This window comes from Eucalyptus grandis, chromosome 5 (genome assembly GCF_016545825.1).
Source record: "Eucalyptus grandis isolate ANBG69807.140 chromosome 5, ASM1654582v1, whole genome shotgun sequence".
NCBI lineage: Eukaryota > Viridiplantae > Streptophyta > Magnoliopsida > Myrtales > Myrtaceae > Eucalyptus > Eucalyptus grandis.
The window spans coordinates 6196655-6219839 of NC_052616.1; the positions used below are offsets into that span (position 1 = coordinate 6196655).

At 39.4% G+C, this 23185-nt stretch overlaps 1 protein-coding gene, 1 long non-coding RNA gene, 1 other non-coding gene and 1 pseudogene across 4 annotated transcripts; 3 read left to right on the forward strand and 1 right to left on the reverse strand.

The window, feature by feature from the left end:
- The first annotated feature begins 6680 nt into the window (after positions 1-6680).
- Positions 6681-14591, forward strand: LOC104445975 (annotated as a pseudogene).
- On the forward strand, positions 7335-13283 carry LOC120293276. 2 transcript variants are annotated; one of them, XR_005551024.1, is made up of 5 exons: positions 7335-7614; positions 7722-7806; positions 7882-7985; positions 9099-9490; positions 13043-13283. It is a non-coding gene; the product is annotated as an uncharacterized LOC120293276 (long non-coding RNA). The 2 variants fall into 2 exon arrangements; XR_005551023.1 differs by lacking the exon at positions 13043-13283 and having other exon boundaries at positions 9099-9575.
- TRNAG-GCC lies at positions 9449-9519 on the reverse strand. Its single transcript has one exon. It is a non-coding gene; the product is annotated as a tRNA-Gly (tRNA).
- A 2756-nt stretch (positions 14592-17347) lies between the features above and the next one.
- Positions 17348-19331, forward strand: LOC120294134 (flavin-containing monooxygenase FMO GS-OX-like 4). Its single transcript, XM_039314125.1, has 7 exons — positions 17348-17903; positions 17987-18057; positions 18152-18304; positions 18404-18486; positions 18593-18728; positions 18829-19002; positions 19133-19331. Exons 1-7 carry the CDS (start codon positions 17357-17359, stop codon positions 19319-19321), a joined length of 1353 nt encoding a protein of 450 aa, XP_039170059.1. The 5' UTR covers positions 17348-17356; the 3' UTR covers positions 19322-19331.
- Positions 19332-23185: the final 3854 nt, after the last annotated feature.

The window sequence follows — 23185 nt, forward strand, 5'->3', positions numbered from 1 at the left end:
TTAGTTAGCTTCTGCCGAACAGGTTGTCTCGGTTGCCTGCTTTTGTGGTCGGAGCTGGACGGCAGACATTTAAAAATAATTTAATTCTCTGTCCTGCTCGAGTGGTCACCATACCATTTATTTATTTATTTATTGATGTTCCAACCTCTCTTTTTTTTTTTTTAACTTTATCTTTTCTTTGTGTGTGTGTGTGTGTGTGTGGTCAATGATAATGCTCCAGCCTTATTGGCATTGTTTTTGTGCTACTTGCCTCTTCTTAGTCCACCCGTGGTCTGAAGTTTCCATCTTTTATTTTTAAATTATTATTATCATTATTAGTGTTGTTAATCGTGCAGGATCTGTTGTCCCTTCCACGCATATTTTAATCATGATATCGTTTAGGATAAGTAATCATTCCGTGCCTATTAATCACCCACAAAACTATAGAAGAGGTAAGACTTTCCAGTTCAGAAAACTAACATTTCGAATATTTAAATATTAAAATCACGATTACATATAGTAACTTATTAAATTTTTTGAACGATTGATAAAGAGTTTGCGAAATCTTACATCATATCAAGTAAGTCCTGAATTCATGTTTTTTTTTTTTTTTTCCTTTTTTTAGTTTCTCAGTTGCCTCCATAAGGGAGGGAGTTTAGAAAATTCGATTTCCATAAAACAGATTGTCACTAATATAATCCTTCCTTCTTTTTTCAATCATTTGAAGCAATGATATTGCTTTGCAATGGTCCAGCTCGATGGCACCACTCTCCCTTGGTAGGCTTTACATTTTTCTCGTTAGTTATAAAATTATCTATTACTCTATAAGCGGAACATTTTGCATACTGCATGATCAATCAGATTGAGTTTGGGAGTTGGTAAATGCAACAAGCAAACGATAACGGTTAGAGTATGCAGCTCGATTCGATGCGTAGCTCACGAACTTAATGATTAATTCAATCAGCCATCACATTTTATGTTAAAAGAAGTAAGTCGACACGAATTCCATTGATAGTACTATTGCCTCTAAAGCTGTGTTGACGTTACCTAGCTTTTTAGAAGGGAATCTATGGTAAATCGTCACATGATAAAGATGTGCGGAAAAGGTGATTGCGTTGACCGACTATAGTAGACATTAAAGGACCAAATTAGGGAAGGAATCGTCGTCAATTCACTCCCTAAAGCCCGTGGTCCTTTGGGCAAGTAGGCCCATGTCACATCCCTAATTTTGCTGAAGAGGCCCATACCTGAAGATGTACGAAGCTAATGAAAAGAGAGAAACTACAGCACGATGCTCAATTATAAAAATCCCGACCAGTTCTGAAAAATCATATCTTTTCATCTCTTACAGAGCTGTAAAGTCAGATTAGAGAGCTCGTTTCGCGAGGAGTCACGGCGAACGAGACTGGTGGTGAAGGCAGCGGCGACTATTCTATTTTCCTTTTCTTTTTTTTAATCTTTATACCTAATCCGGTTTTTTTTTTGGTCGATTGATCGAATATACATAGATTAAAACCAAGCCATGCTAAGCGCTGATGTTTTCTGTTCACACTGTTCATTCTAACCCACGTATATAGGATGCTATGGCATGTGTGGTATTGTGTTAGCATTGATTGGACCGATGAGCTAATAGGGTATAAGGAGGAACTCGCAAGAGAGCCTCCAGGCTTAGTCAAGGGTATCTGTCAACGTAAACGAGTGATCTGACTAGACTCTCGACTAGACCTGACTTGATCTAACGCTTCGCTTTGTCTCTCTATCTCTCACATTCCTCATTTTTAACATTTATAGGTTTATTTAAATTGATTGGCCTAATTTGATGTAGGAATCTATGTCAAACATTTATGTTTGTAACTTAAGAAAGATTATTAATATGAGAAGAGAAATCATAATTATGATATCAAAAAGGGAAAATTCTAAATAAAAGTACGATATGGAATTATTTTCTTATAAAAAAAAAAGGTTTAAAGTGGATCTTACTTTAAATAAAGATACGAAGTAATCAGATTAGCTTCAAATAAGCATCCGAGTTTGTCGACTACCCAATTGTTCACCGGCCAACGAGCATGTGATTTTTCCGAGGACCAAAGCAAGAGTTTTTTTGTCCAAATATTTGTAAAAAAAAAAAGAAAAGAAGCTAAATCCCTAAAAACAAAAGTCTCAAAGTGCATTTAATTTTCGAACGAAGTGTTGTTTGAGCGAAGACCGATAGGCACCGGCACTCTGGCTCCACAAGGCAGCATGCGTCCAGGCAGCGGCGGCAATCAGGGAGTGAGGGATTTTGAGTAATCTTTCATGAAGTCAACTGCTCCCCTATTGAGTGAACTGTTCTATTCAAGAGTTTGGAACAATCTGGCATTTCTTTTGTGTTTATGTTATAGAGAAAGGAGGATGATTTTAATTCTCCCCTCCCCATTTCTTTTAAGTGCTCGTTTTTCTCCTGATCGAGATTGTCAAATTGCATGCTAAACGGATTCGTTCTTTTGGCTTCTCAACAGGAGGTTGTCTTGATAGGGAGTGCTGCAAGTGCGGCGGACATCTCTCGGGACATTGCCGAGGTCACCGAAGAAGTTCATGCGGCATCTAGATCTTACGAAGTCGATTCCCATGGTAAAAACTGGTCCTGTCTTTCATCGCAAGATTGTTGCGAAACTTGGGGCCTCGAGTAGTCTGTTCAATACATTAATGAAAGTGAACTGAGTGTAGATCGAAAAGGTCCACGAAGATGGTGAAGTCACTTTCCTTGACGGGAGTTCCGTAGGTGCCGATATCATTCTACATTGTCCCAGGTATTCTTTCGCTAATCTTGCTTAAGTTTCAGACACAAAGGTTAAGTGAAACCGATGCTATTGAATATGATGGAAAACAAAGTGATTCACCCTAATTTATTTATTTTTTCTAGTGCAAATATCATTTCCATTTTCTTGAAACAAACGGAATTATGACTACAGATGATAATCGCGTCGGACAACTATCCAAGCATGTATGCCAACCACTTCTGGTGTCTTGGCTATCATTTGTAGGATTGGCCGAGAAGGTTTACACCAAATATCAAATCGCCCTCATTTTCATGTAGTTGATTTCTTCTACTCTTTTTATTAATGTGTAATTATTCAACGTTGATATCCAGGTCATACCATTTTGCTAATTTGAAAATCAGAGCAAGTGGACAGACGGAGGAGGAAATGATGGAAGATATAAAATATTTGTACTCTAAACTCAAAGCTGCGAGTGCAACAAAGCGATATACTCTTAACTTAGCCAACTCTCAGGTAAGTATTGCTGACATACATGGAGAAATTTTCAACTTTTAACAGCTCGCTTTTGACAATTCTCAGCAATCGTTTATTGGGACAGTCGTGGAAAAATCACGTTTCGACATCGGTGAGTTCATTCCATTTTGACTAAGTTGCGCCTCCTTCTTCTTCTGCGGTTAGAGTACGAGGATTGGCTTGCGTTACAGAGCAGATCTCAACGGTATGAAGAATGAAGAAAGAAAAGGTACTCGAAAGTTTGAGGAAGAGGTGCACTTTACCCGGGGCGCACCACAACAAGGGGGGATGGGAAAATGATGTGGTTGTGTTTCCTTAGTAATTAAGGGTGTCCATAGTAGACTATCCACATAAGGGAATATTGGATTGGAGATGACTGCAAAAGCCATAAAAAAAAAAAAACAACAAAAAAATAGAAGCTCAGGGGTTTGCGAGATATTTGATCCTCAGATGGATCTTATGGCGTGATGGAATCAACGATCACGATCGCAAGTCGTCACAGCTCCTTCACCGGGGAAATGCACCAGCCGGAAATCGAACCCGGGTCTGTGTCGTGGCAGGGTACTATTCTACCACTAGACCACTGGTGCTTGATGCTTAGTACTTAGCTGCTTTATTAATTTATTCGTAACTTTTTAAATTTCCATTCTTGCATCATTTATGCCGCTTTGTTGCTGATGCTTGCTACTTGCTTTATATAATGTCGAATGGAACTTGCTAAAAAAAATGGAAAAATATCCGGACGCCCCTTTGAAATTAAGTTGGGAGAAGCTTTGTTTATCGCAGCAGAATTAAAGGGACGATGGGGCAGTCAAAAATTTCACACGTGCTTATTTCATGTGGGCGTAAATTAAAGCTTATAAACCCAAACATTAAAAGCAGTACGAAGCACTGGTTCACTTAAAGATTCTGAGACCTTGACATCCCAACGAGTCAAAAGCAAATTAGGAATTACCCATCTCTACCATTATTTATGAAGTTAGAAGTGCATATGAACAAATCAAAACCACCGCAATCAAAAGAAAAATAAATCAGCCCCCAAAAAGGAAACTAATGTACCTGAAACACCCCCGCGTTAGATTTAATGTTTTCTTTTTTCCCGATTCGCACTTTTTTTTTTCGAAAGAAAATTGTATTCATTAGTTAAAAGGATACAAAAATATATAATATTTATAGCAAAATAAATCAAAAAAAGCAAAAATACTGAAAGCAAAACCAAATCCAACAAACAAGAAAGATTAACGGAGCATCGGCAAAGTTCAGCATACACTCATTCCACAAGAACAAATCTATCAAACAAAATAAGTAGCCAATCATTAGATCTCGTGTCTTTGTCAGTGATGAGCACACGTCATAAATTTCTTCTCCAATTTTTACAACATTGCCACTTGACATTGTGAGCCTAAGTTCGGCTTCCTCTACATTATCGTCATATGGAAACAACCAAAATAAGTCAAGTAAATACAAATCTAACATGTGGATGAGCAAATCTTCATAATTCAACAAGATACCAAAACTCCTACAATTATCATTGAAGCTGAAGGCAGGTAACTTATACATGAACAAAGTAAATGGTCATTGAATCATTAAAAGCATATTTATTAAATTCCTAGAATTAGATTAGGAGAATATAGTACCAGATTCTAGAACTAGATTGATAAAGTTCAAACTCTCAAATCGAAAACTAGACCAAGAGAATAGAGTGCCCAAATCTAAATCAAGAGAGAAGAAAGAGCAAGAAAAAGCAATGAAACGCAAACAAAATCAATAAAAAAGAGGGAAGGGAGGGTGAGACTAACTCATTCTCTCCGTATCACTAGGTAGACAGTTAGATTCCACTTATTTTGCAAAAAATATTTTTCAAAGGATTAAATTTCTTCATTTTTCAACATTCTCATTATCTAAAAAATGAGTTAATAGAAAACTTGTACTTAAATGTAAAAAAAAATGATTTCTTTTTTAACAAATTGGAAATCATGTTTCAAACTATGACTAGAAATCAACCCTTGGACGACTTCCGGGCCTTTAGCAATGAACTAGAATTTAGAGGCTAGGGCTGGATCAAGCAGTGTCCATCAAGATCCACCAAGGTGAAGCTCAAATCCAAAGATATTGGGTCTAGTTTGGAATTTTTGATATCAAAAAAAAAAAAAATCAAAATAAATGTACGACAATGTGTATAATTTAAGATTTTTTGTGGCTTCTTGCCCTAGCAGCAAGCCTAAAAAGCAAACAAACACAATGCTTCTTCTTCTCGGGCAACTCAAGTTGGTCTTTTCTTACACGCAACATTAGGGTACTTTTGTAACCATTCCAATTTCGAAAACAATTTTTGATCAGAAATTATTCTTTTTTATTCTATTCCCAAGAACAATTTCTAAGCATTTTAAGACGTTTGGTAATTATCTAAAATTTCTATTCTTGGAATATAATTGCATTTGGTACGGTTCTAAGAGTTTCTAATCTAAATAATATTCCTTTAATTTTTAAATAACTTTTTTTCTCTCTTTTTTTCTTCTTTTCTTTTCTTTCTCTTCTTCTTCAAGCTTGCCTGGTCGATGGCCTCGGGATGATTGGCAACCAGCCAAATAAGGGCCAGTGACCTCGCTAGAGCTTTGCTAACCCTTGATGAGGCCGTGCCTTGTCAATCAAGCCTTGCCAATAGCTGGGAGAGGCTCGGCCAAGCCTTCGTTGGGCGAGGAGCCTCGTCTAGAGTTGGCGAGGCCAAACTTGCCCAACCACTAGCGGGACTTGAGGTCGACCTCATAATGGCCCGACGAGGTTTAGCCCCACCGATGGCCGAGGGAGGTTCGAGCCTCGCCTCGCTAGGCGAGGCTTGCCGGTTGCCAGGGAAGGCTTAGGCAAGGCCGAGCCTTGTCGGTGGCTAGGCGAGCCTCCAGTGAGCTTGCCAAATCTTGTCGAACCTCGCCCAACTAGTCGTCGGCAACTAGCAGTGGTGGACGGTGGCAGTGGCAAAAGAAGAAGAGAGAAGGAAGAAGAAAATAAGAAAATAAAAGAGAAAAATGAAAATTGGGTTGGCTTGATTTTAGAATTGTTCCAAAGAACAAAAATGTAACTCTTTTTATTCCTTAATTCTATTCCAAATTTATTCCTAGGAACGAATTTGTTTTAGAGAATAAAAAATTTACCAAACGGATTTCTATTTCAAATCTATTCCCGAAAACAAAAAATAGAATCAAATACTATTTGGTAGGTTATCAAACGCGCCCTTAGTTTATCTGAACATCCATTCATTCATCTCAAGGCTTATCCAATTATTAGATGGATCGAAGAGATTGCCTAGCGCCGAAAAACTCTCTTGCCAACATAGATTTGTCGCAATTCATTTGGTATTTTTTCGCACAAGAGAAAGTGTCGCTTCCATAATTCCCTTCTCTCACCAAGATTGCGATCGTGGACAAAACCCCCATGGCTGCCTTAATGATTCCCCACCACATGGCAATCATTGGCGCCAACTGCTGACCTCATAGCTGCCCGTGAGCTCCGCCACAAGGGCCACAGGGTTGTCGTCTTCGAGCACAAGTCTCGCATTAGCGGCACCTGGGTCTACACACCCGCAATCAAGACTAACCCACTTAGGATTGACCAGGCCCGGGCCGTGGTCCACTCGAGCCTCTACAAGTCCCTGCGCACAAATCTACCTGGTGAGGTGATGGGGTTCAGCAACTACCTATTCCTATCGAGGGTGGACAGGTTGGCCGACTTGAGTAGGTATCCGAGCCACGAGGAGGTGTTGGCATACTTGGAGGATTTGGTGACAGAGTTTCGGCTTGAAGAAATGGTGAGGTTTTTTTTTTTTTTGGGTCGAAAAAAAAGGATTTTATTTATATAATAACTGAGAAGCCAGACCCACTGCGTGGGGCATCGGTACGTAGCAAGGCCCAGAGGCCTAGAGGTGGAGAAGACATCTAGTTAAGTGGAAGCGAATTTTTCCTCTGCTCACGCGCAGCCCAATCTGCAACAACATTGGAGGACCATTGACAGAGAAGCAGGCCCACTAGCAGCAATTCTTGAAGAAGTCCCTTACATTCCGTCCAAGGCGCACGTGCTTCCCAATGAAGCTCTTCATTGTACTTGAAGGAGTTCACGAGACTTCGGCAATCAGTCTCCACCAAAACCACGCCTAGCTTCTTCTATTTTATGTGCTTCAAAGCTTCAAGTACAGCTAGGGTTTCCAGCTGAAAACTCGACGCTGCCCGAACAAATTTGGTGAAACTGTCCACAAGGCAACCGGAGGAGTCCCGTTCGATGCAGGCAACCGCTCCTTCCGTCAACCTCTCATAGATCGACCCATCAACGTTGATTTTCAAAGTACCTGCTGCCAGAGCTTCCCATGTTTGAGGTATCTCAATTTCCTCTGTTTTTGCTAGTTTTCCTGCTTGAAGATGCATAAAGTCTCATTTTTCATAGCTATCTTGCTAAAATCGGGCCAAATCTACCACTTTGCAGGTGTCCAGCTTAATACCCTGAAAGATATAGTTGTTTATCTCCTTCTAGACTTGCCATAGAGTGTTTGAAATCAATTCCAATGATGGTAGGTGTGTGTCCTTCCTTATAAATCGCGCCAGCCACTCATCGATCGTGTAACCTCCTGTGCATTTACTTGTAGGTTGATTTCCGGATGGCTCCATACCCGTACAGTCCAAGGGCAAAGAAGGTGGATATGTTCAGCCGTTTCCATGCTTTCTTGGCAAAGGTCATATAGCGGATCAGGTAAAATCTTTCTTTTCCATAAATTCTCCTCAGATGGGATAGCGTTTTGACAAACATTCCAGATAAAATCTTCACTTTAGGGCTGGTCTGCATTTCCATAGAGCATTCCATAGTTCTCTCGGTGTCTAGTAGGAAGATGAGGGGTGTTCCATTGCAATATTGGCCGTCGCTCAGTCTCTTAGAATGTTATAGCCATTTTTTTTATTGTAAAAGACACATCCTTAGTTCCTGTCCATATCAGTTCATCATTTGCTAGTTGACGGTTGATTGGAATTGCAAGGATCTCCTGAGTGGTCTGTTCATCAAAGAGGTTGTTTAACAATGTTTCATTTCATTGTTCTGCTTCAAAATTTATTAACTCAGAAACTTATTGTGGATCATTCATGTATGATGACCCTCCAATTAGTCATCTCTTTAGCCATTTATTTGTTTTGATGTTGACATTTTGACCATTTCCAATCGACCATCTCACTGAATCCGCTATGGCCCCCCTTCCTTGAACCAAACTTTACTAACCCCATGAAGGCTTAGTACCTTTATCAGCATGCCAAAAATTCTTTCAGCATGTTAAAGCCCTTTTAATAATTTACGCAAAAAAACATCCGGATTCTTTACCAACCTCCAAGCTTGTTTACCTAGGAGGGCCTTGTTTACAATAAGTAGGTCTCTAAAACCCATTCCTCCCCTATCTTTCCTTAATTTCATGCTTTCCTATTTCTTCCAATGCAGACCAGCTTTTGTTTCATTATTTTTCCACAAGAAATTAGCTATTTTCTTCTCTATAGCCTTATAAACGAATACTGGGATTTTGAAAACTAACATGGCATATTGAGGTAACGGAGGAGGAGATGATGGAAGATGTAATAAATTTGTACTTTAAACTCGAAGCTATGGGTGTATCAAAGCGATATGCTCTTAACTTAGCCAACTCATAGGAAAGCATTGTTGACATACATGGAGAAATTTTCAACTTTCAACAGCTCGCTTTTGACGGTTCTCAACGATCGTTTATTGGGACAGTTTATTGGGATAGTTGTGGAAGAATCATGTTTCAACATTAGTAAGTTCATTCCATTTTGGCTAAGTTGCTCTTTCTTCTTCTTCTACGGTTAGAGTACAAGGATTGGCTTGCGTTACAGAGCAGATATCAACCGTATGAAGAACGGAGGAAGAAAAGGTACCTGAAAGTTTGAGGAAGAGGTGCACTTTACGCGGGGCGCACCACAACGAGGGGGGATGGGAAAAATATTGTGGTTGTGTTTCCTTAGTAATTAAGGGTGTCCATAGTAGACTATCCACATAAGGGAATATTGGATTGGGAGATGACTGCAAAAGCCATAAAAAAAACAAACAACAAAATAGAAGCTCAGGGGTTTGCGAGATATTCGATCCTACGATGGATCATATGGCGTGATGGAATCAACGATCACTATCGCAAGTCGTCACAGCTCCTCACCGGGAAATGCACCAGCCGGGAATCGAACCCGGGTCTGTACCGTGGCAGGGTACTATTCTACCACTAGACCACTGGTGCTTGATGCTTATCACTGAGCTGCTCTATTAATTTAACGGTAATTTTTAAAATTTCCATTCTCGCATCATTTACGCCGCCTGTTGCTAATGCTTTGCTGCTTGCTTAATATAATTTCGAATGGAACTTTGATAAAAAAAAAAATAAGGAAAAATATCCGGACGCCCCTTTGAATTAAGTTGGGAGAAGCTTTGTTTCTCGCGGCAGAATTAAAAGGGACGATGGGGCTGTCAAAAATTTTACACATGTTTTTTTTCATGCGGGTGTAAATTAAAGCTTATAAACCCAAACATTAAAAGCAATACGAAGCACTGGTTCACCTAAAGATTCTGAGACCTCAACACCCCAACGAGTCAAATACAAATTAGGAATTACCCATCTCTACCATTATTTATGAAGTTAGAAGTGCATATGAACAAATCAAAACCAACACAATCAAAAGAAAAATAAATCAGCCCCCAAAAAGGAAAATAATGTACCAGAAACATCCCCGCATTAGATTTAATGTTTTCATTTTTCTCAATTTGCACTTTTTTTAGAAAGAAAATTGTATTCATTACTTAAAGGGATACAGAAGTACATAATCTTAAAAGCAAAACAAATCAAAACAAAGCAGAAATACTGAAAAGCAAAACCAAATCTAACAAACAAGGAAGATTAACGGAGCACTGGCAAAATTAAGCATACACTCATTTCACAAGAATGAATCTATTAAACAAAATCGACAGCCGATTACTAGATATCGTGTCTTTGTCAGTGATGAGCACACGCCAAAAATTTCTTCCCCAATGTTTACAACGTTACCACTTGGCGTTGTGAGCCTAAGTTCAGCTTCCTCTACACCATCGTCATATGGAAACAACCAAAATAAGTTAAGAAACACAGATTTAACATGTGAAGAAGCAAAACTTCATAATTCAATGAAATACCAAAACTCCTACAATTATCACTGAAGCTGAAGGGGATAACTTATACATGAACAAAGTAAAGGGTCACTGAATCTCTAAAAGCATATTTATTAAATTCCTAGAATTAGATTAGGAGAAGATAGTACCAGAATCTAGAACTAGATTAATAGAGTTCAAATTCTAAAATCGAAAACTAGACCGAGAGAATAGAGTGCCCAAATCTAAATTATGAGAGAAGGAAAAGCAAGAAAAAGCAATAAAACGCAAACAAAATCAACAAAAAAGAGGGAAGGGAGGGTGAGACTAACTCATTCTCTCCATATCACTAGGTAGACATTTGAATTCCACTTATTTCGTGAAAAATATTTTTTAAAGAATTAAATTTCTTCATTTTGAACTTTCTCATTATCTAAAAAAATGAGTCAATAGAAAACTTGTACTTAAATTTAAAAAGGAATGATTTCCTTTTTAACAAATTGGAAATCATGTTTCAAACTATGACTAGAAGTCAACCCTTGGACTACTTCTGGGCCTTTAGGAATGAACTCGAATTTAGAGGTTAGGGCTAGATCCATCGGTATCCATCAAGATCCACCAAGGTGAAGCTCAAATCCAAAGATATTGGATCTAGTTGGGAATTTTTGATATCGCAAAAAAAAAAAAAAAAAACTCAAAATAAATGTACAACAATGTGTATAATTTAAGATTTTTGTGGCTTCTAGCCTAGTAGCAAGCCTAAAAAGCAAACAAACACAATGCTTCTTCTTCCCAGGCAATTCAAGTCGGTCTTTTCTTACACGCATCATTATGGTGCGTTTAGTAACCATTCTATTTTCAGAAACAATTTTTTTATCAGAAATGATTCTTTTTTATTCTATTCTCAATAATAATTTCTAAGCATTTTAAGGCGTTTGGCAACTATCCAAATTTCTACTCTCGAAATAGAATTGTATTTAGTACGATTCTTAGAATTTCTAATCTAAACAATTTTCCTTTAATTTTTAAATAATTTTTTTCTTCTTCTTTTCTTTTCTTTTTCTTTTCTTTCTCTTCTTCTTCAAGCTTCAGCTGGTCGATGGCCTCAACATGACTGGTAATCGGCCAAATAAGGGCCGGTGACCTCGCTAGAGCGTCATCGACCCTCGACGAGGTCGTGCCTTGCCAGCAGCTGGGAGAGGCTTGGTCGAGCCTTCGTTAGGCGAGGAGCCTCATCTAGATTTGGCGATGCCAAACTTGCCCAACCACCGGCGGGGCTTAAGGCCGACCTCTTGGTGGCCCGGCGAGGTTTAGCCTATGTAGCACCGACACGGACACGTGACACGTGACACGACACGACACGACACGTCGACACGTCATTTCTTAAAAATAGAAAATTTCGACACGTTCCGACACGATATATATTAGATATATTTTTATATATAAACACATAAATAAATAATAATAAAAATAGCCTAGAATTAATTTACACAAAAAATATTAAATAATATCATTCATTATTTTAGTTTGTTACAATAATACACAAAACTTAGAGGAAAAAAACATTGTTTAAAGAAACATGCTGAAATGATATTTTTAAATTTATTTATTTATCATATATAGCATTTTTTTATTACTTCTTTCAGAGTAAAAGACTTTTAAAAAAAATAAAACTGAAAAAAAATTGACCCCGTGTGTGTATATTTATAGCAATTTTATTACTTCTTTTATTACTTCTTTTGTGTATATTTATATTTTGACACCTCAAGTATTATAAATTTTTAAAATTGACCCCGTGCGTGTCGGAATCGCGTGTCGGAATTCTGGACTCACGTGTCGGAGCGTGTCGGAAAGAGTTGACCACGTGTCGGATTTTTCGACACTCGTTGACCGCGTGTCGGGACGTGTCGGAGGGTGTCGGACACGTGTCGGAGTGTCGGACACGACACGAAGGCTTCCGGAGAGTGTCCGTGCTACATAGGGTTTAGCCCCACCAATGGCCGAGGGAGGTCCGAGCCTCGCCTAGCTAAGCGAGGCTTGTCAGTTGTCGGTTGCCGAGGAAGGCCCAAGCGAGGCCGAGCCTTGTCGGTGGCTAAGCAAACCTCCAGTGAGCTTGCTAAATCTCCTCGAGACCTTGCCTAACTGGTCGTCAGCAACCAACGATGGTGGACAATGGCAACGGTGAAAGAAGAAGAGAGAAGGAAGAAGAACAAGAAGAAAAGAAGAAAAGAAAAGAGAAAAAAAGAAATTTGGGTTGGCTTGATTTTAGAATTGTTCCGGAGAACAAAAATGTAACTCTTTTTTATTCCTTAATTCTATTCCTAATTTATTCCTGGGAACAAATTTGTTTCAGAAAATAAAAAATTTATCAAATGGATTTCTATTCCAAATCTATTTCCGAAAACAAAATAATAGAATCAAATACTATTTAGCAGATTGTCAAACGTGCCCTTAGTTTCTCATAACATCCATTCATTCATCTCAAGGATAAAAATAGTAATTCTTATCCAATTATTAGTCGGATCGAAGAGATTGCCTAGCCGCTGAAAAACTCTCTTGCCAACATAGATTTGTCGCAATTCATTTGTTATTTTTTCGCGCACGAGAAAGTGTCGCCTCCATAATTCCCTTCACTCGCCAAGATTGCAGTAATGGACGAAACCCCCATGGCCGCCTCAATGATTTCCCACCACGTGGCAGTCATTGGCGCCGACTGCTGACCTCGTAGCTGCCCGTGAACTCCGCCTCGAGGGCCACACAAGGTCGTCGTCTTTGAGCATGAGTCCCGCGTCGGCGACACCTGGGTCTTCACATCCAGCACCGAGACTGACCCACTTGGGATTGACCCGGCCCGGGCCGTGGTCCACTTGAGCCTCTATACGTCCCTGCGCACGAATCTACCCCGTGAGGTGATGGGGTTCAGCAACTACCTGTTCTTGCCGAGGGTGGACGGGTCGGGCGACCTGAGTAGGTCTCCGAGTCACGAGGAGGTGTTGGTGTACTTGGAGGATTTGGCGACAGAGTTTCGGCTTGAAGAAATGTTGAGGTTTGAGAAGGACATTATCGAGGTTAGGATAGTGGAGAAGGATGGAAAGTGGAAGGTGAGGTGGAGGATGAGAAATGGCAGCGGCAACGGCGAATGCGGAGGCGGCGGCAAAGAAGAGGAGGCTTTTGATGCGGTGGTTGTTTGTAATGGGCATTACACAGAGCCCCGAATCGCCGAAATCCCCGGTAGTGTTCGATTTAATACTCAATCTGTCATATAATGTTAATGTCGATTGGCACATTTCAAGATTTGGCCACTTCTGCGTAGGCATCGATCTGTGGCCGGGGAAGCAAATGTACAGCCACAACTATCGTACGCCCGAGCCATTTCAGGATCTAGAATGGTTCAGGTGTCTACTTCCCCCAGTCTTGCAGTGTAGCTTGTCGTGTGTTTGCTGTCTTAGAAAGCAAGATGGTTTTTTTTTCCTGATCAAGATAGTCAAATTGCATGCTAAGCAGAGTTATTTTTTTTGGCTTCTTAATAGGCTGCTGTTTTGATAGGGAGTGCTGCAAGTGCTGCGGACATCTCTCGGGACATTGCCAAGGTTGCCAAAGAAGTTCATGTGGCATCTAGATTATACGAAGTCGAAACTCTTGGAATTCAACACGGCTACTATATGTGGCTTCATCCCATGGTAATAAATCGGTCCTGTCTTTCAACACAATACCCTCGTGAAAGTCGTATTTTCTTCAATACATTGATGAAAGTGAACGAAGTGTAGATCAAAAAGGCCAATGAAGATGGTGAAGTCACTTTCCTCGATGAGAGTTCTGTATGCACCGATGTCATTCTACATTATCCTAGGTATCGTCTCATTGATCCCGCTTAAGTTTCGGACACAAAGGCAAAGTAAAACCGATGCTATTAAATATGATGGAAAACAAAGCGATTTATGCTGGATCTATTTTTTTGTCTTAGGTACAAGTATCTTTTCCTTTTTCATGTCAGACTATTATACAAGCACGTATTCCCTCCACATTTGGCGCCTTGGCTATCATTTGTAAGATTGCCATGGAAGGTTTATACCAAGCACCGATCATCCTCGATTCTTGTAATTGATTTTCTCAACTCTTTTTCTTAATCTTTGTAAATTATTCTCTTGGCATTAATTTCTATGTCATTCCATTTCCCCTGTTTGAGTATCAAAGCAGGTGGATAGCCGGTGCTCTGTCCGGTAGAATCGCTCTTCCATCAGAGGAAGAGATCATGGAAGATGAGAAAGATCTATACTCCAAACTCTAAGCTTTGGGCATACCAAAGCGATATTCTCATTGCTTAGCCAATTCTCAGGTAAGCGTTGCAGACATACATTGGAGAATCTTTGAACAGTTGGGATGGCTGTTAGAGAATCATGTTCAAACCTTGATAAGTTCATTCCATTTTGACTAAGTTTGCACCTTCTTCTCCCTCTTCTGCTACGGTTTGAGTACAAGAATTGGCTCGCGGTATAAATCGGATCTCAACCGTCTGAAGAACAAAGAAAGAAAATGTACTTGGAGAGTTCAAGGAAGAGGCACGCCCAAGCCGAGGTGTACCATGATGAGGGGGGAGACGAGACACGGATTTCACAAGTGCGCGAGGACTCCGCCAAATACCCTTCACATCGATGATATTGTAGTTGTTTTTCCTAATAAATAAGGGTGCTTAATATAGACTTTCCATCATGGATCTCAACATTCATTTGTTCCTTAAAGAGAATATTGTATTGGCGATGACAGCAAAAACCAACCAAAAAACAAAGCAATATCTTTTGAGAACTCTTGCCCAATCAGTTGATGTGGTTAGTTTTAATGACATTGAGATGATTTTGATGAAATTTTTCAGAGATATTAAAAGTCCTTTAATCTTCAACAGGTAGCAAAATTAAGAAAAATCGAAAAAAGAAAACGAAATAAGGTAAACGAAGAATCACGGTTGCAAGTCATTACAGCTCCTCATGGGTGGCGATGCACCAGCCGGGAATCAAACCTGGGTTTGTAGCGTAGTAGGGTACTATTCTACCGCTAGATCACTAGTGCTTGTTGGTAAAGCTGCTTGATCCATTTAACAATACTTCCTGAAATTTCCATTCTTGCATTGTTTATGTTGCCATGTTGCTAATGCGGTACGAAGCGCTGGTTCCCGAAAAACATGTAAACTATAAATCACGAATGCCCCATCTCTACCATTATTTATGGAAAATTTCTTTTAAAAAAATTGTTAAATTTGTCCACCTTAGCATTGGTGTTCCTATGTCCATATATAGAGTTTTCGATCCAAATGCCGATGTCTAGGCATATTTTGGAAAATGATTTCCAATTTCCAGATTATAGGTTTTGGTAGGAAAACATTTTCTATTGATTAGGAAAATATTTGTCATTGACTTATTTTCCTTAAAGAACCAAACACTAGAAAATGAATAAAATACTTTCCTGAAAAATTATTTTTCACGAAACAAACATAGCCTTAATCTTTTTTTTTTCCCAATTCACACTTTTTTTTTGGTTGGTTCCAATTCACACTTGAACAAGTATAAGTTCTATCATCTTCTCTTTGTCTCTTTCGAGTAGAAATTTAGCCTCTGTTTGTTTTGTAAAAAATATTTTTCGCTAAAATAATTTCATCATATTTTTTGGCATTTAGATCGCTTGAGAAAATGAGTTAACACAAAACTTATACTTAAATTTAGGGAAATAATTTTGTTTTTAATATAGTGAAAATCATTTTTCAAACTATGACTAGAAATTTAGCGCTTGGACAAAAAAGTTATGCTTGGGCTTGGAAACACAAACACTGCTTCCCAAGCTTTTAACAGCAAACTCAGGTCCAGAGGCCGAGGTTAGGTCTATCGTGGTCCATTGAGGCCAAGCTCGAGTCCAAAAATGCCGAGCCTGAAACCCCAGTGCTTGAGCTTGAGTCTATAGAGGTTGGGTTAGGGACAAAAATATTTTTAAAAAAATTCAAAAAAAATAAAAAATAGTAAAATTTGCCCGTGCCAGCACTACCGTGCCACATAAGACACCTGTAGTCCATGTCAACGATTTCTTATAAAAAATAGTCGAATGAACTACATTAGCAAATCATCAAAATGATTAAGTTTTAATTAGTACAATTGAAAGACTTAAGATTGAATTGATACAAGCATAATAGGTTTAGGAATTTTTTTTTATACTTTTCCACGCCAATGTTGTATTAAGAGGATGAAAAATGGAAACATCAGCATTTTCTAAAAGGTAAAAGCAATCAAAAGTCCTATACCATGCCAATTATGACTCATTTACCCTAATTTTTTTTTTCTATTACACAAAAAATCACAAGAAGTTTTGTTAGTAAAGACTATTGAAAATCCACCTCCATTGATATTGGAAAACGATATGGCACTTACGTGGTTAACTGAAAAAAAAAAAAAATCTGACGAAAGTAGAGGACAGACATGTCGCATACATATAAGTTTGGAATTTTTTATATTACAAGAAAAATTTATGATAAATGCGTCACATTGGACACAATTTGAAATTTCTTATGTCATAAAAAAAATTCAAACTAAATGTATCATAGTGAATATAACTCGAGATTTTTCATAACTTTTTCCCTGTTATAAAAGCAACAAGCCTAAGATTCGAAAAAACACAACGCTTCTTCTTGCCGGGGAATTCAAGGTCGGTCTTTGCTCACAAACAGCCTTAGTTTCTCAGGACATCATCGCGATTCGCGACCCCGTTCATTCATCTCACTGCCAAACTAACAAAAATGGAAAACGAAATGCAATTAGTGGTGCGCCCGAAGAGATTGCCTAGCCGCCTATTAAGACTCTCTCGCTACCGACCATAAATTTAGACTCGTCGCCATTCGTTCGTCATTATTTCGCGCACAAGAAAGTTTCGCCTCGGTAATTCCCTTCGCTCGCCGAGATCCCCCCGCCGCCGCCTCAATGGTTTCCCAACACGTAGCGGTCATCGGCGCCGGAGCTGCCGGCCTTGTAGCTGCCCGCGAGCTCCACCGCGAGGGCCACAGGGTCGTTGTCTTCGAGAGGGGGTCCCGCGTGGGCGGCACCTGGGTCTACACGCCTGTCACCGAGCCGGACCCGCTCGGGATAGACCCGTCCCGGCCCGTGGTCCACTCGAGCCTCTACAAGTCCCTGCGCACCAACCTGCCCCGCGAGGTGATGGGGTTCGGGGACTACCCGTTCCTGCCGAGGGAAGATGGGTCGGGCGACCCGAGGAGGTATCCGGGTCACGAGGAGGTGCTGGCGTACCTGGAGGATTTCACGAGGGAGTTTGGGCTTGAAGAAGTGGTGAAGTTCGAGAAGGAGATTGCGGGGGTTAGGAAGGCGGAGGAGGAGGAGGGTGGAAAGTGGAAGGTGGCGTGGACGATGAGGAATGACGGCGGAGGCGGCGGCGGCAGAGAAGAGGAGGTTTTCGATGCGGTGGTTGTTTGTAACGGGCATTACACGGAGCCCCGAATCGCGGAAATCCCTGGTAATGTTTGATTCAATACTCTATCTGTCATATCATGTTTATGTCGATTGGCACATGCCATGATCTTGGCCACTTCTGCGTAGGCATTGATCTGTGGCCGGGGAAGCAAATGCACAGCCACAACTATCGAACACCCGAGCCATTTCGGGATCTCGTACGTTTTAGGTGTCTTCTTTTCCTAGTCTTACGGTCGCTTTTGTCCATTTTGCATTCTTGTAAACGGGTTTATTTTTTTGGCGTCTCCATAGGTTGTTGTTTTGATAGGGAGTGCTGCGAGTGCCGTGGACGTCTCTCGGGACATTGCCAAGGTCGCCAGGGAAGTTCATGTGGCATCTAGGTCATATGAATACGACACTCTTGGAATGCAATCCGGCCACGATAATATATGGCTTCATCCCATGGTAATAGATGTCTCCTCTATCTTTCATCACAATATTCTCGTGAAACTCGATCCTTCGAATAGTCTGTTCAATGCGTTGATGAAGCGGAACTAAGTGCAGATCGAAAAGGCCCATGAAGATGGTAAAGTCACTTTCCTTGACGGGAGTTATGTAGGAGCCGATATCATTCTACATTGCACTGGGTATTTTTTCACCGATCCTGCTTAAGTTTTGATGCAAGGGCAAACTGATGCTATTAGATATGATGGAAAACAAAATGATTCGTGCTGGTTTCATTTCTTGTTTTAGGTACAAATATCATTTCCCTTTTCTTGAAACCAATGGAATTGTATCCGTAGATGACAATCGTGTCGGACCATTATACAAGCATGTATTCCCACCACATCTGGCGCCTTGGCTATCATTTGTAGGATTGCCATGGAAGGTTTATACCGAGCATTGATCATCCTCGATTCCTGTATTTGATTTCTTTAGACTCTTTTTATTAATATTTGTTATTTATTTATTCTCTTGACGTGAACCAGGCTGTACCATTTCCCCAGTTTGAACATCAAAGCAAGTGGATTGCTGGTGTTTTGTCTGGTAGAATCTCTCTTCCATCAGAGGAGGAGATGATGGAAGATGTAAAAGATTTGTACTCTGAACTCAAAGCTTTGGGCATACCAAAGCGATATACTCATAACTTAGCCAACTCTCAGGTAAGCATTGATGAAATACATTGTGAAATTTTTAACTTTCAACAGCTGAGACGATTGTGAAAGAACTACGTTTGGACATTGACGAGTTCATTCCATTTTGACTAAATTGCACCCGCCTCTTCTTCTACAGTTTGAGTACAACGATTGGCTCGCGGTACAGAGCGGATCTCAACCGTCCGAGGAATGGAGGAAGGAAATGTTCTTAGAAAGTACAAGGAAGATGCAAGCCCGACCCGAGGTGTACCGTGACGAGGAGATTGACGAGACATTGATTTCACAAGCGCATGAAGACTTTGCCAAATTCCCTTCGCATCGATGATCTTGAAGTTATTTTTCCTAATAATTAAGGGAGCCTAAAGTAGACCATTCATCATGGATCTCAACATTCTTCTGTTCCTAAGAGAATATTGGATTGGCGATGACAACAAAAGCCAACAAAAAAACATATTCTGAGAACTTTTGCGCAATTAATTGATGTGGTTAGTTTATTGACATCTAGATGGTTTTAGTTATTTTTATCAAGGGTGTTAATAGTCCTTTGACCTTCAAAAGGCAGTAACTCCGTTTGTTTGTAGAAAATGATTAATTTAGAAAATATATTCCAAAATTAAATCACTTATATCGCTTACAAAAATAAATGACTTTAATTATCCACGAAAATATTTAAATATAATTATTGTTAATAATAAAAAATTATACCGACTAATTATTTTAAGAGATACGAGTGATAGTATATATTTTTTGTGAAATAAATAAAGCCTAAAAAGAGAAACTATAATCAGATATTTAATAGTAGATTATGACCAATTCTGAAAAATCGTATCTTTTATATTTTACCAAGATGAAAAGTCTAATCAAAGAGCTAGCGTTGCATGAAATTACAGTGGGGTGAGACCGGTGGTGAAGGCAACCGCGATTCTCTCTTCCTATTATCTTTCTACTTGATCCAATTGATTGATTGAATATATGTAGATTGAAGTTGAACCATCCTAAACGTTGATGTTTTTTGTTCACACATTGTTCATTTGATTGACATATATAGAAATGCTATTGCATGTGTACCGTTACCTTGCTAGCCGCGATTGGGTCATTGAGCTTATGCGGGAAGAGTATTAAAAAGAAAAAATCATAAACCTATTTCACTTGTACCAATTCAATCGTAAATATTTCAATCGTATCAATTTAATTTTAAACATTTTCACGGTTTATCAATGTAGTCCATCCGATCAAAATTGGCTAGAAATCACTGATATGGACATTAATGTCCTATGTGAACAACCGGTATTAAAGTTGATACTTTTTTTTTTGTTTTTTACAATTTTTTGTTATTTTTTTGTTATTTTTTACTTTCCTTTCTTTATTTTCCCAAACTGTGGGCTGGCGAGGTCACCTACTAACCATCTCGGCCATAGGGGAGATTTGGATGCCCTCACACACCCCCCCCACAGGTGAGGATCTCCGTGCCCTCGCCTAAATCTAGGAGAAGGCCCCTTGCCTAATGGCTGGTAATGCAACCGTTGCCTAATTTTGGGCTAGGGCTACAATGCCCTCTCTTGTGCCGGGCAACGAGTCAAGGCCCGCGCCCAAATGAGGTGAGGGTGGTTAGCCCTTGCACGTCCAAGAGTTGTAATTTAAAAATATAAAGAAAGAGGGAAAAAAAAAAAGAGAAGAGAAAAATAAGAAATGATAAAAATAAGAAATAAAAAAATTTAGAAAAAAATTTAAAAAATTGTAAATTGTGTTAAGCGCTTGTATCATACGAAATGGCTAATGTCCACGTCAACGACTTTCAGTCAAAATTGTTCAAATGGAATATATTGGCAAAATTGTCAAAACATTTAGGTTTCAATTGGTATAATTGAAAGATTTATGACTAAATTGGTATAAGTGTAATAGGTTTAAACTTTTTTGATACTTTTCCATGTTAATATGATATTAAGAGGAAGAAAATGGAAATAGAAGGGAAAATCCACCAAGAACCCCAAATTATGCTAATTGTGATACATTCATCCTAAAATCTTTTCTATAACATCAAAAGTCCCAAACACGTAATTGCGTAACATATTTACCCATTGAATAGACCTAGGCTTAGAACTAGGGAGAATGGAGTCAATTTTCTACAGGTATGCCTTCCCACAGCAGGTGAACCTTTCCTGTTCAAGTCCTTCAAGGACAGCCTTTTAGTAGAAAACCACCATGACCTTTAGTTCAGAGCCTAGAGACACCCAGATAGAACCAGAATGGTAACATTTCTAACTATCTGAGATGCATTTCTCAGAGGATTCTACTAAGTTAGAGAAGAAGAATGAGTTTAGAAAGCCATGAGAGAGTTTCGCAAAAAATACTCACTTTACTTCAAGGAACTCTGCCCAACATAATACATCATCCTTGCCTTTTATAGGTAGTAAGAGGTCACAAACAAATAAGGACCAAGCTCACGGGTCTTGAAACAAATAAAGGCGCCGGAAACTTCCGGTAGGGAATTATTTGCATGGTATGAACAGTAATAGTAAACAGTGATTTCCCTAGCCTACTACTACTGTAAAAGTGAACAGTGACTTGTACGATCAGTAGTCTCGTCCGTTACGAGCATTGTAGTCATAATCTGAGTCGTCTAAACTATGCATTGCCAGAAGATGTTTTTCCTATTTCTGCTCAAGTCCTTCAAGTGCATCTAGTGAGAGGATTTGGTTCAGCGAGGATGCTTTCGCTTGATTCTAGGAGGAGGATGTAGTGTCGGCAGGAATGCTTGGCTAAGGTCAATTGGATGGTTGAGCATAGTAGGCTGTGTCCATGCCTAAGGATAAGGACAAAGGTCCTTGATCATAGAGATCTTATGAAAGAGGATCTCCCCATTGTGCGTAAGGGTCTTGAGAGGATTGTGTTGGGTGATCTGTGTCTGTCATTTCATGCTCCTGTGATGATGTAGCTTGTCTGAATTTCTCGAGTGCTTCTTTGGCTTCTGGTGCTAAGTTATAATGATCCCATGCAGTAACTACATTACAGTTCCATGCATCTTTAGGAATGGTTTTATTTTCATGGCACAAAACTCTTTGGAGTTCTCGGTACCGGTGCTCACAGTAACCAACAAGTCTTGAATATGATTTATAAATCCGAGCTTCTGCACTGTATACTTGAGGTTTATAGGATGTAGTACCTATAGCCTAAGGGGCATTAGTAATGTTGCCATTATTTGTGACAAAAGCCCATGGTCGTCAAAAGAATAAAATAGTATGGACCTCAGGATTTGGTTGTGTAGTTCTTAATTCCTTTTGTAAGAGATATTTTCAGTGAGTAGGAGGATAGAACCAATTAAGGAAATCTAAGAGATTTCTATCACTCTCATTTTCAGTGTTTCCTCTACCGAGTCCAAATATCCTAGTGAGGTTGGCAATGAATTTTCTGGTTGGAATTTCAATAGCTATTAAGTACTTATTGTTTAAGTATCATAATAACCATTGAAGTTGGTCAAAAAAATCATCTTCCTTCCAGATGAGAGGATGTATGAAAGGATAGTCCGAATTTAATCCAAAAGGATAAAGAATTGAACCTCCATTAAGCCTGAACAGTTCTGTGTGACATTGCTAATATTGCTAGTATAAGTACCTAGAGGGGGGTGAATAGGTATATAAAAGATTTTTCTTCGATAATTGCACAATACTAGACAGTTGATGGATTTGAGACAAACGATAATCAAAGTAAGCGAGAGAAGAGAAAATTGAACACGCGGTTTATAGTGGTTCAACTTATATCAAGCCTACGTCCACTCTTCTTCACTGACAGCCTATTGGCTGGATTCCACTATGAACAAAAGAGAAGTTATAGCACAGCTTTGCCTTGATTCCACAGTGTAGATGTTCTACCACACCTCCTCAAGATTTCTCACAAATATAAACTCTCTTTTGTATACAAGTATTCGCTCAGAGTAATTGTCTAAACAAAAATGAGCTTCAGACTTTGGAATTCTTCTATCGCGCACACCTTGAACAACTAAGACCGTCTTCCTTATATACTCCTTTATGACATCATACCCGTTGGCACTTACCAAAGGAATTCCTCCAATCTACCCGTTGGACGGAATCAATTAGAAAGATTGTTCGAGCTATTAAAGGAACGTGTCGATAGCCCATCAATCCTGTTCGCCCATACAATCAGGATCTCGGTTTCCATAAGTAGAACCTTT

What these genes read in the sequence shown, in the direction of transcription:
- LOC120294134 (XM_039314125.1), top strand. Translation starts at nt 17,357, where the DNA reads ATGGTTTCCCAACACGTAGCGGTCATCGGCGCCGGAGCTGCCGGCCTT. An exon ending in CCGAGCCATTTCGGGATCTC is followed by an intron (nt 18,058 to 18,151) that starts GTACGTTTTAGG and finishes GCGTCTCCATAG; the next exon opens with GTTGTTGTTTTGATAGGGAG. An exon ending in TTGTAGGATTGCCATGGAAG is followed by an intron (nt 18,729 to 18,828) that starts GTTTATACCGAG and finishes GACGTGAACCAG; the next exon opens with GCTGTACCATTTCCCCAGTT.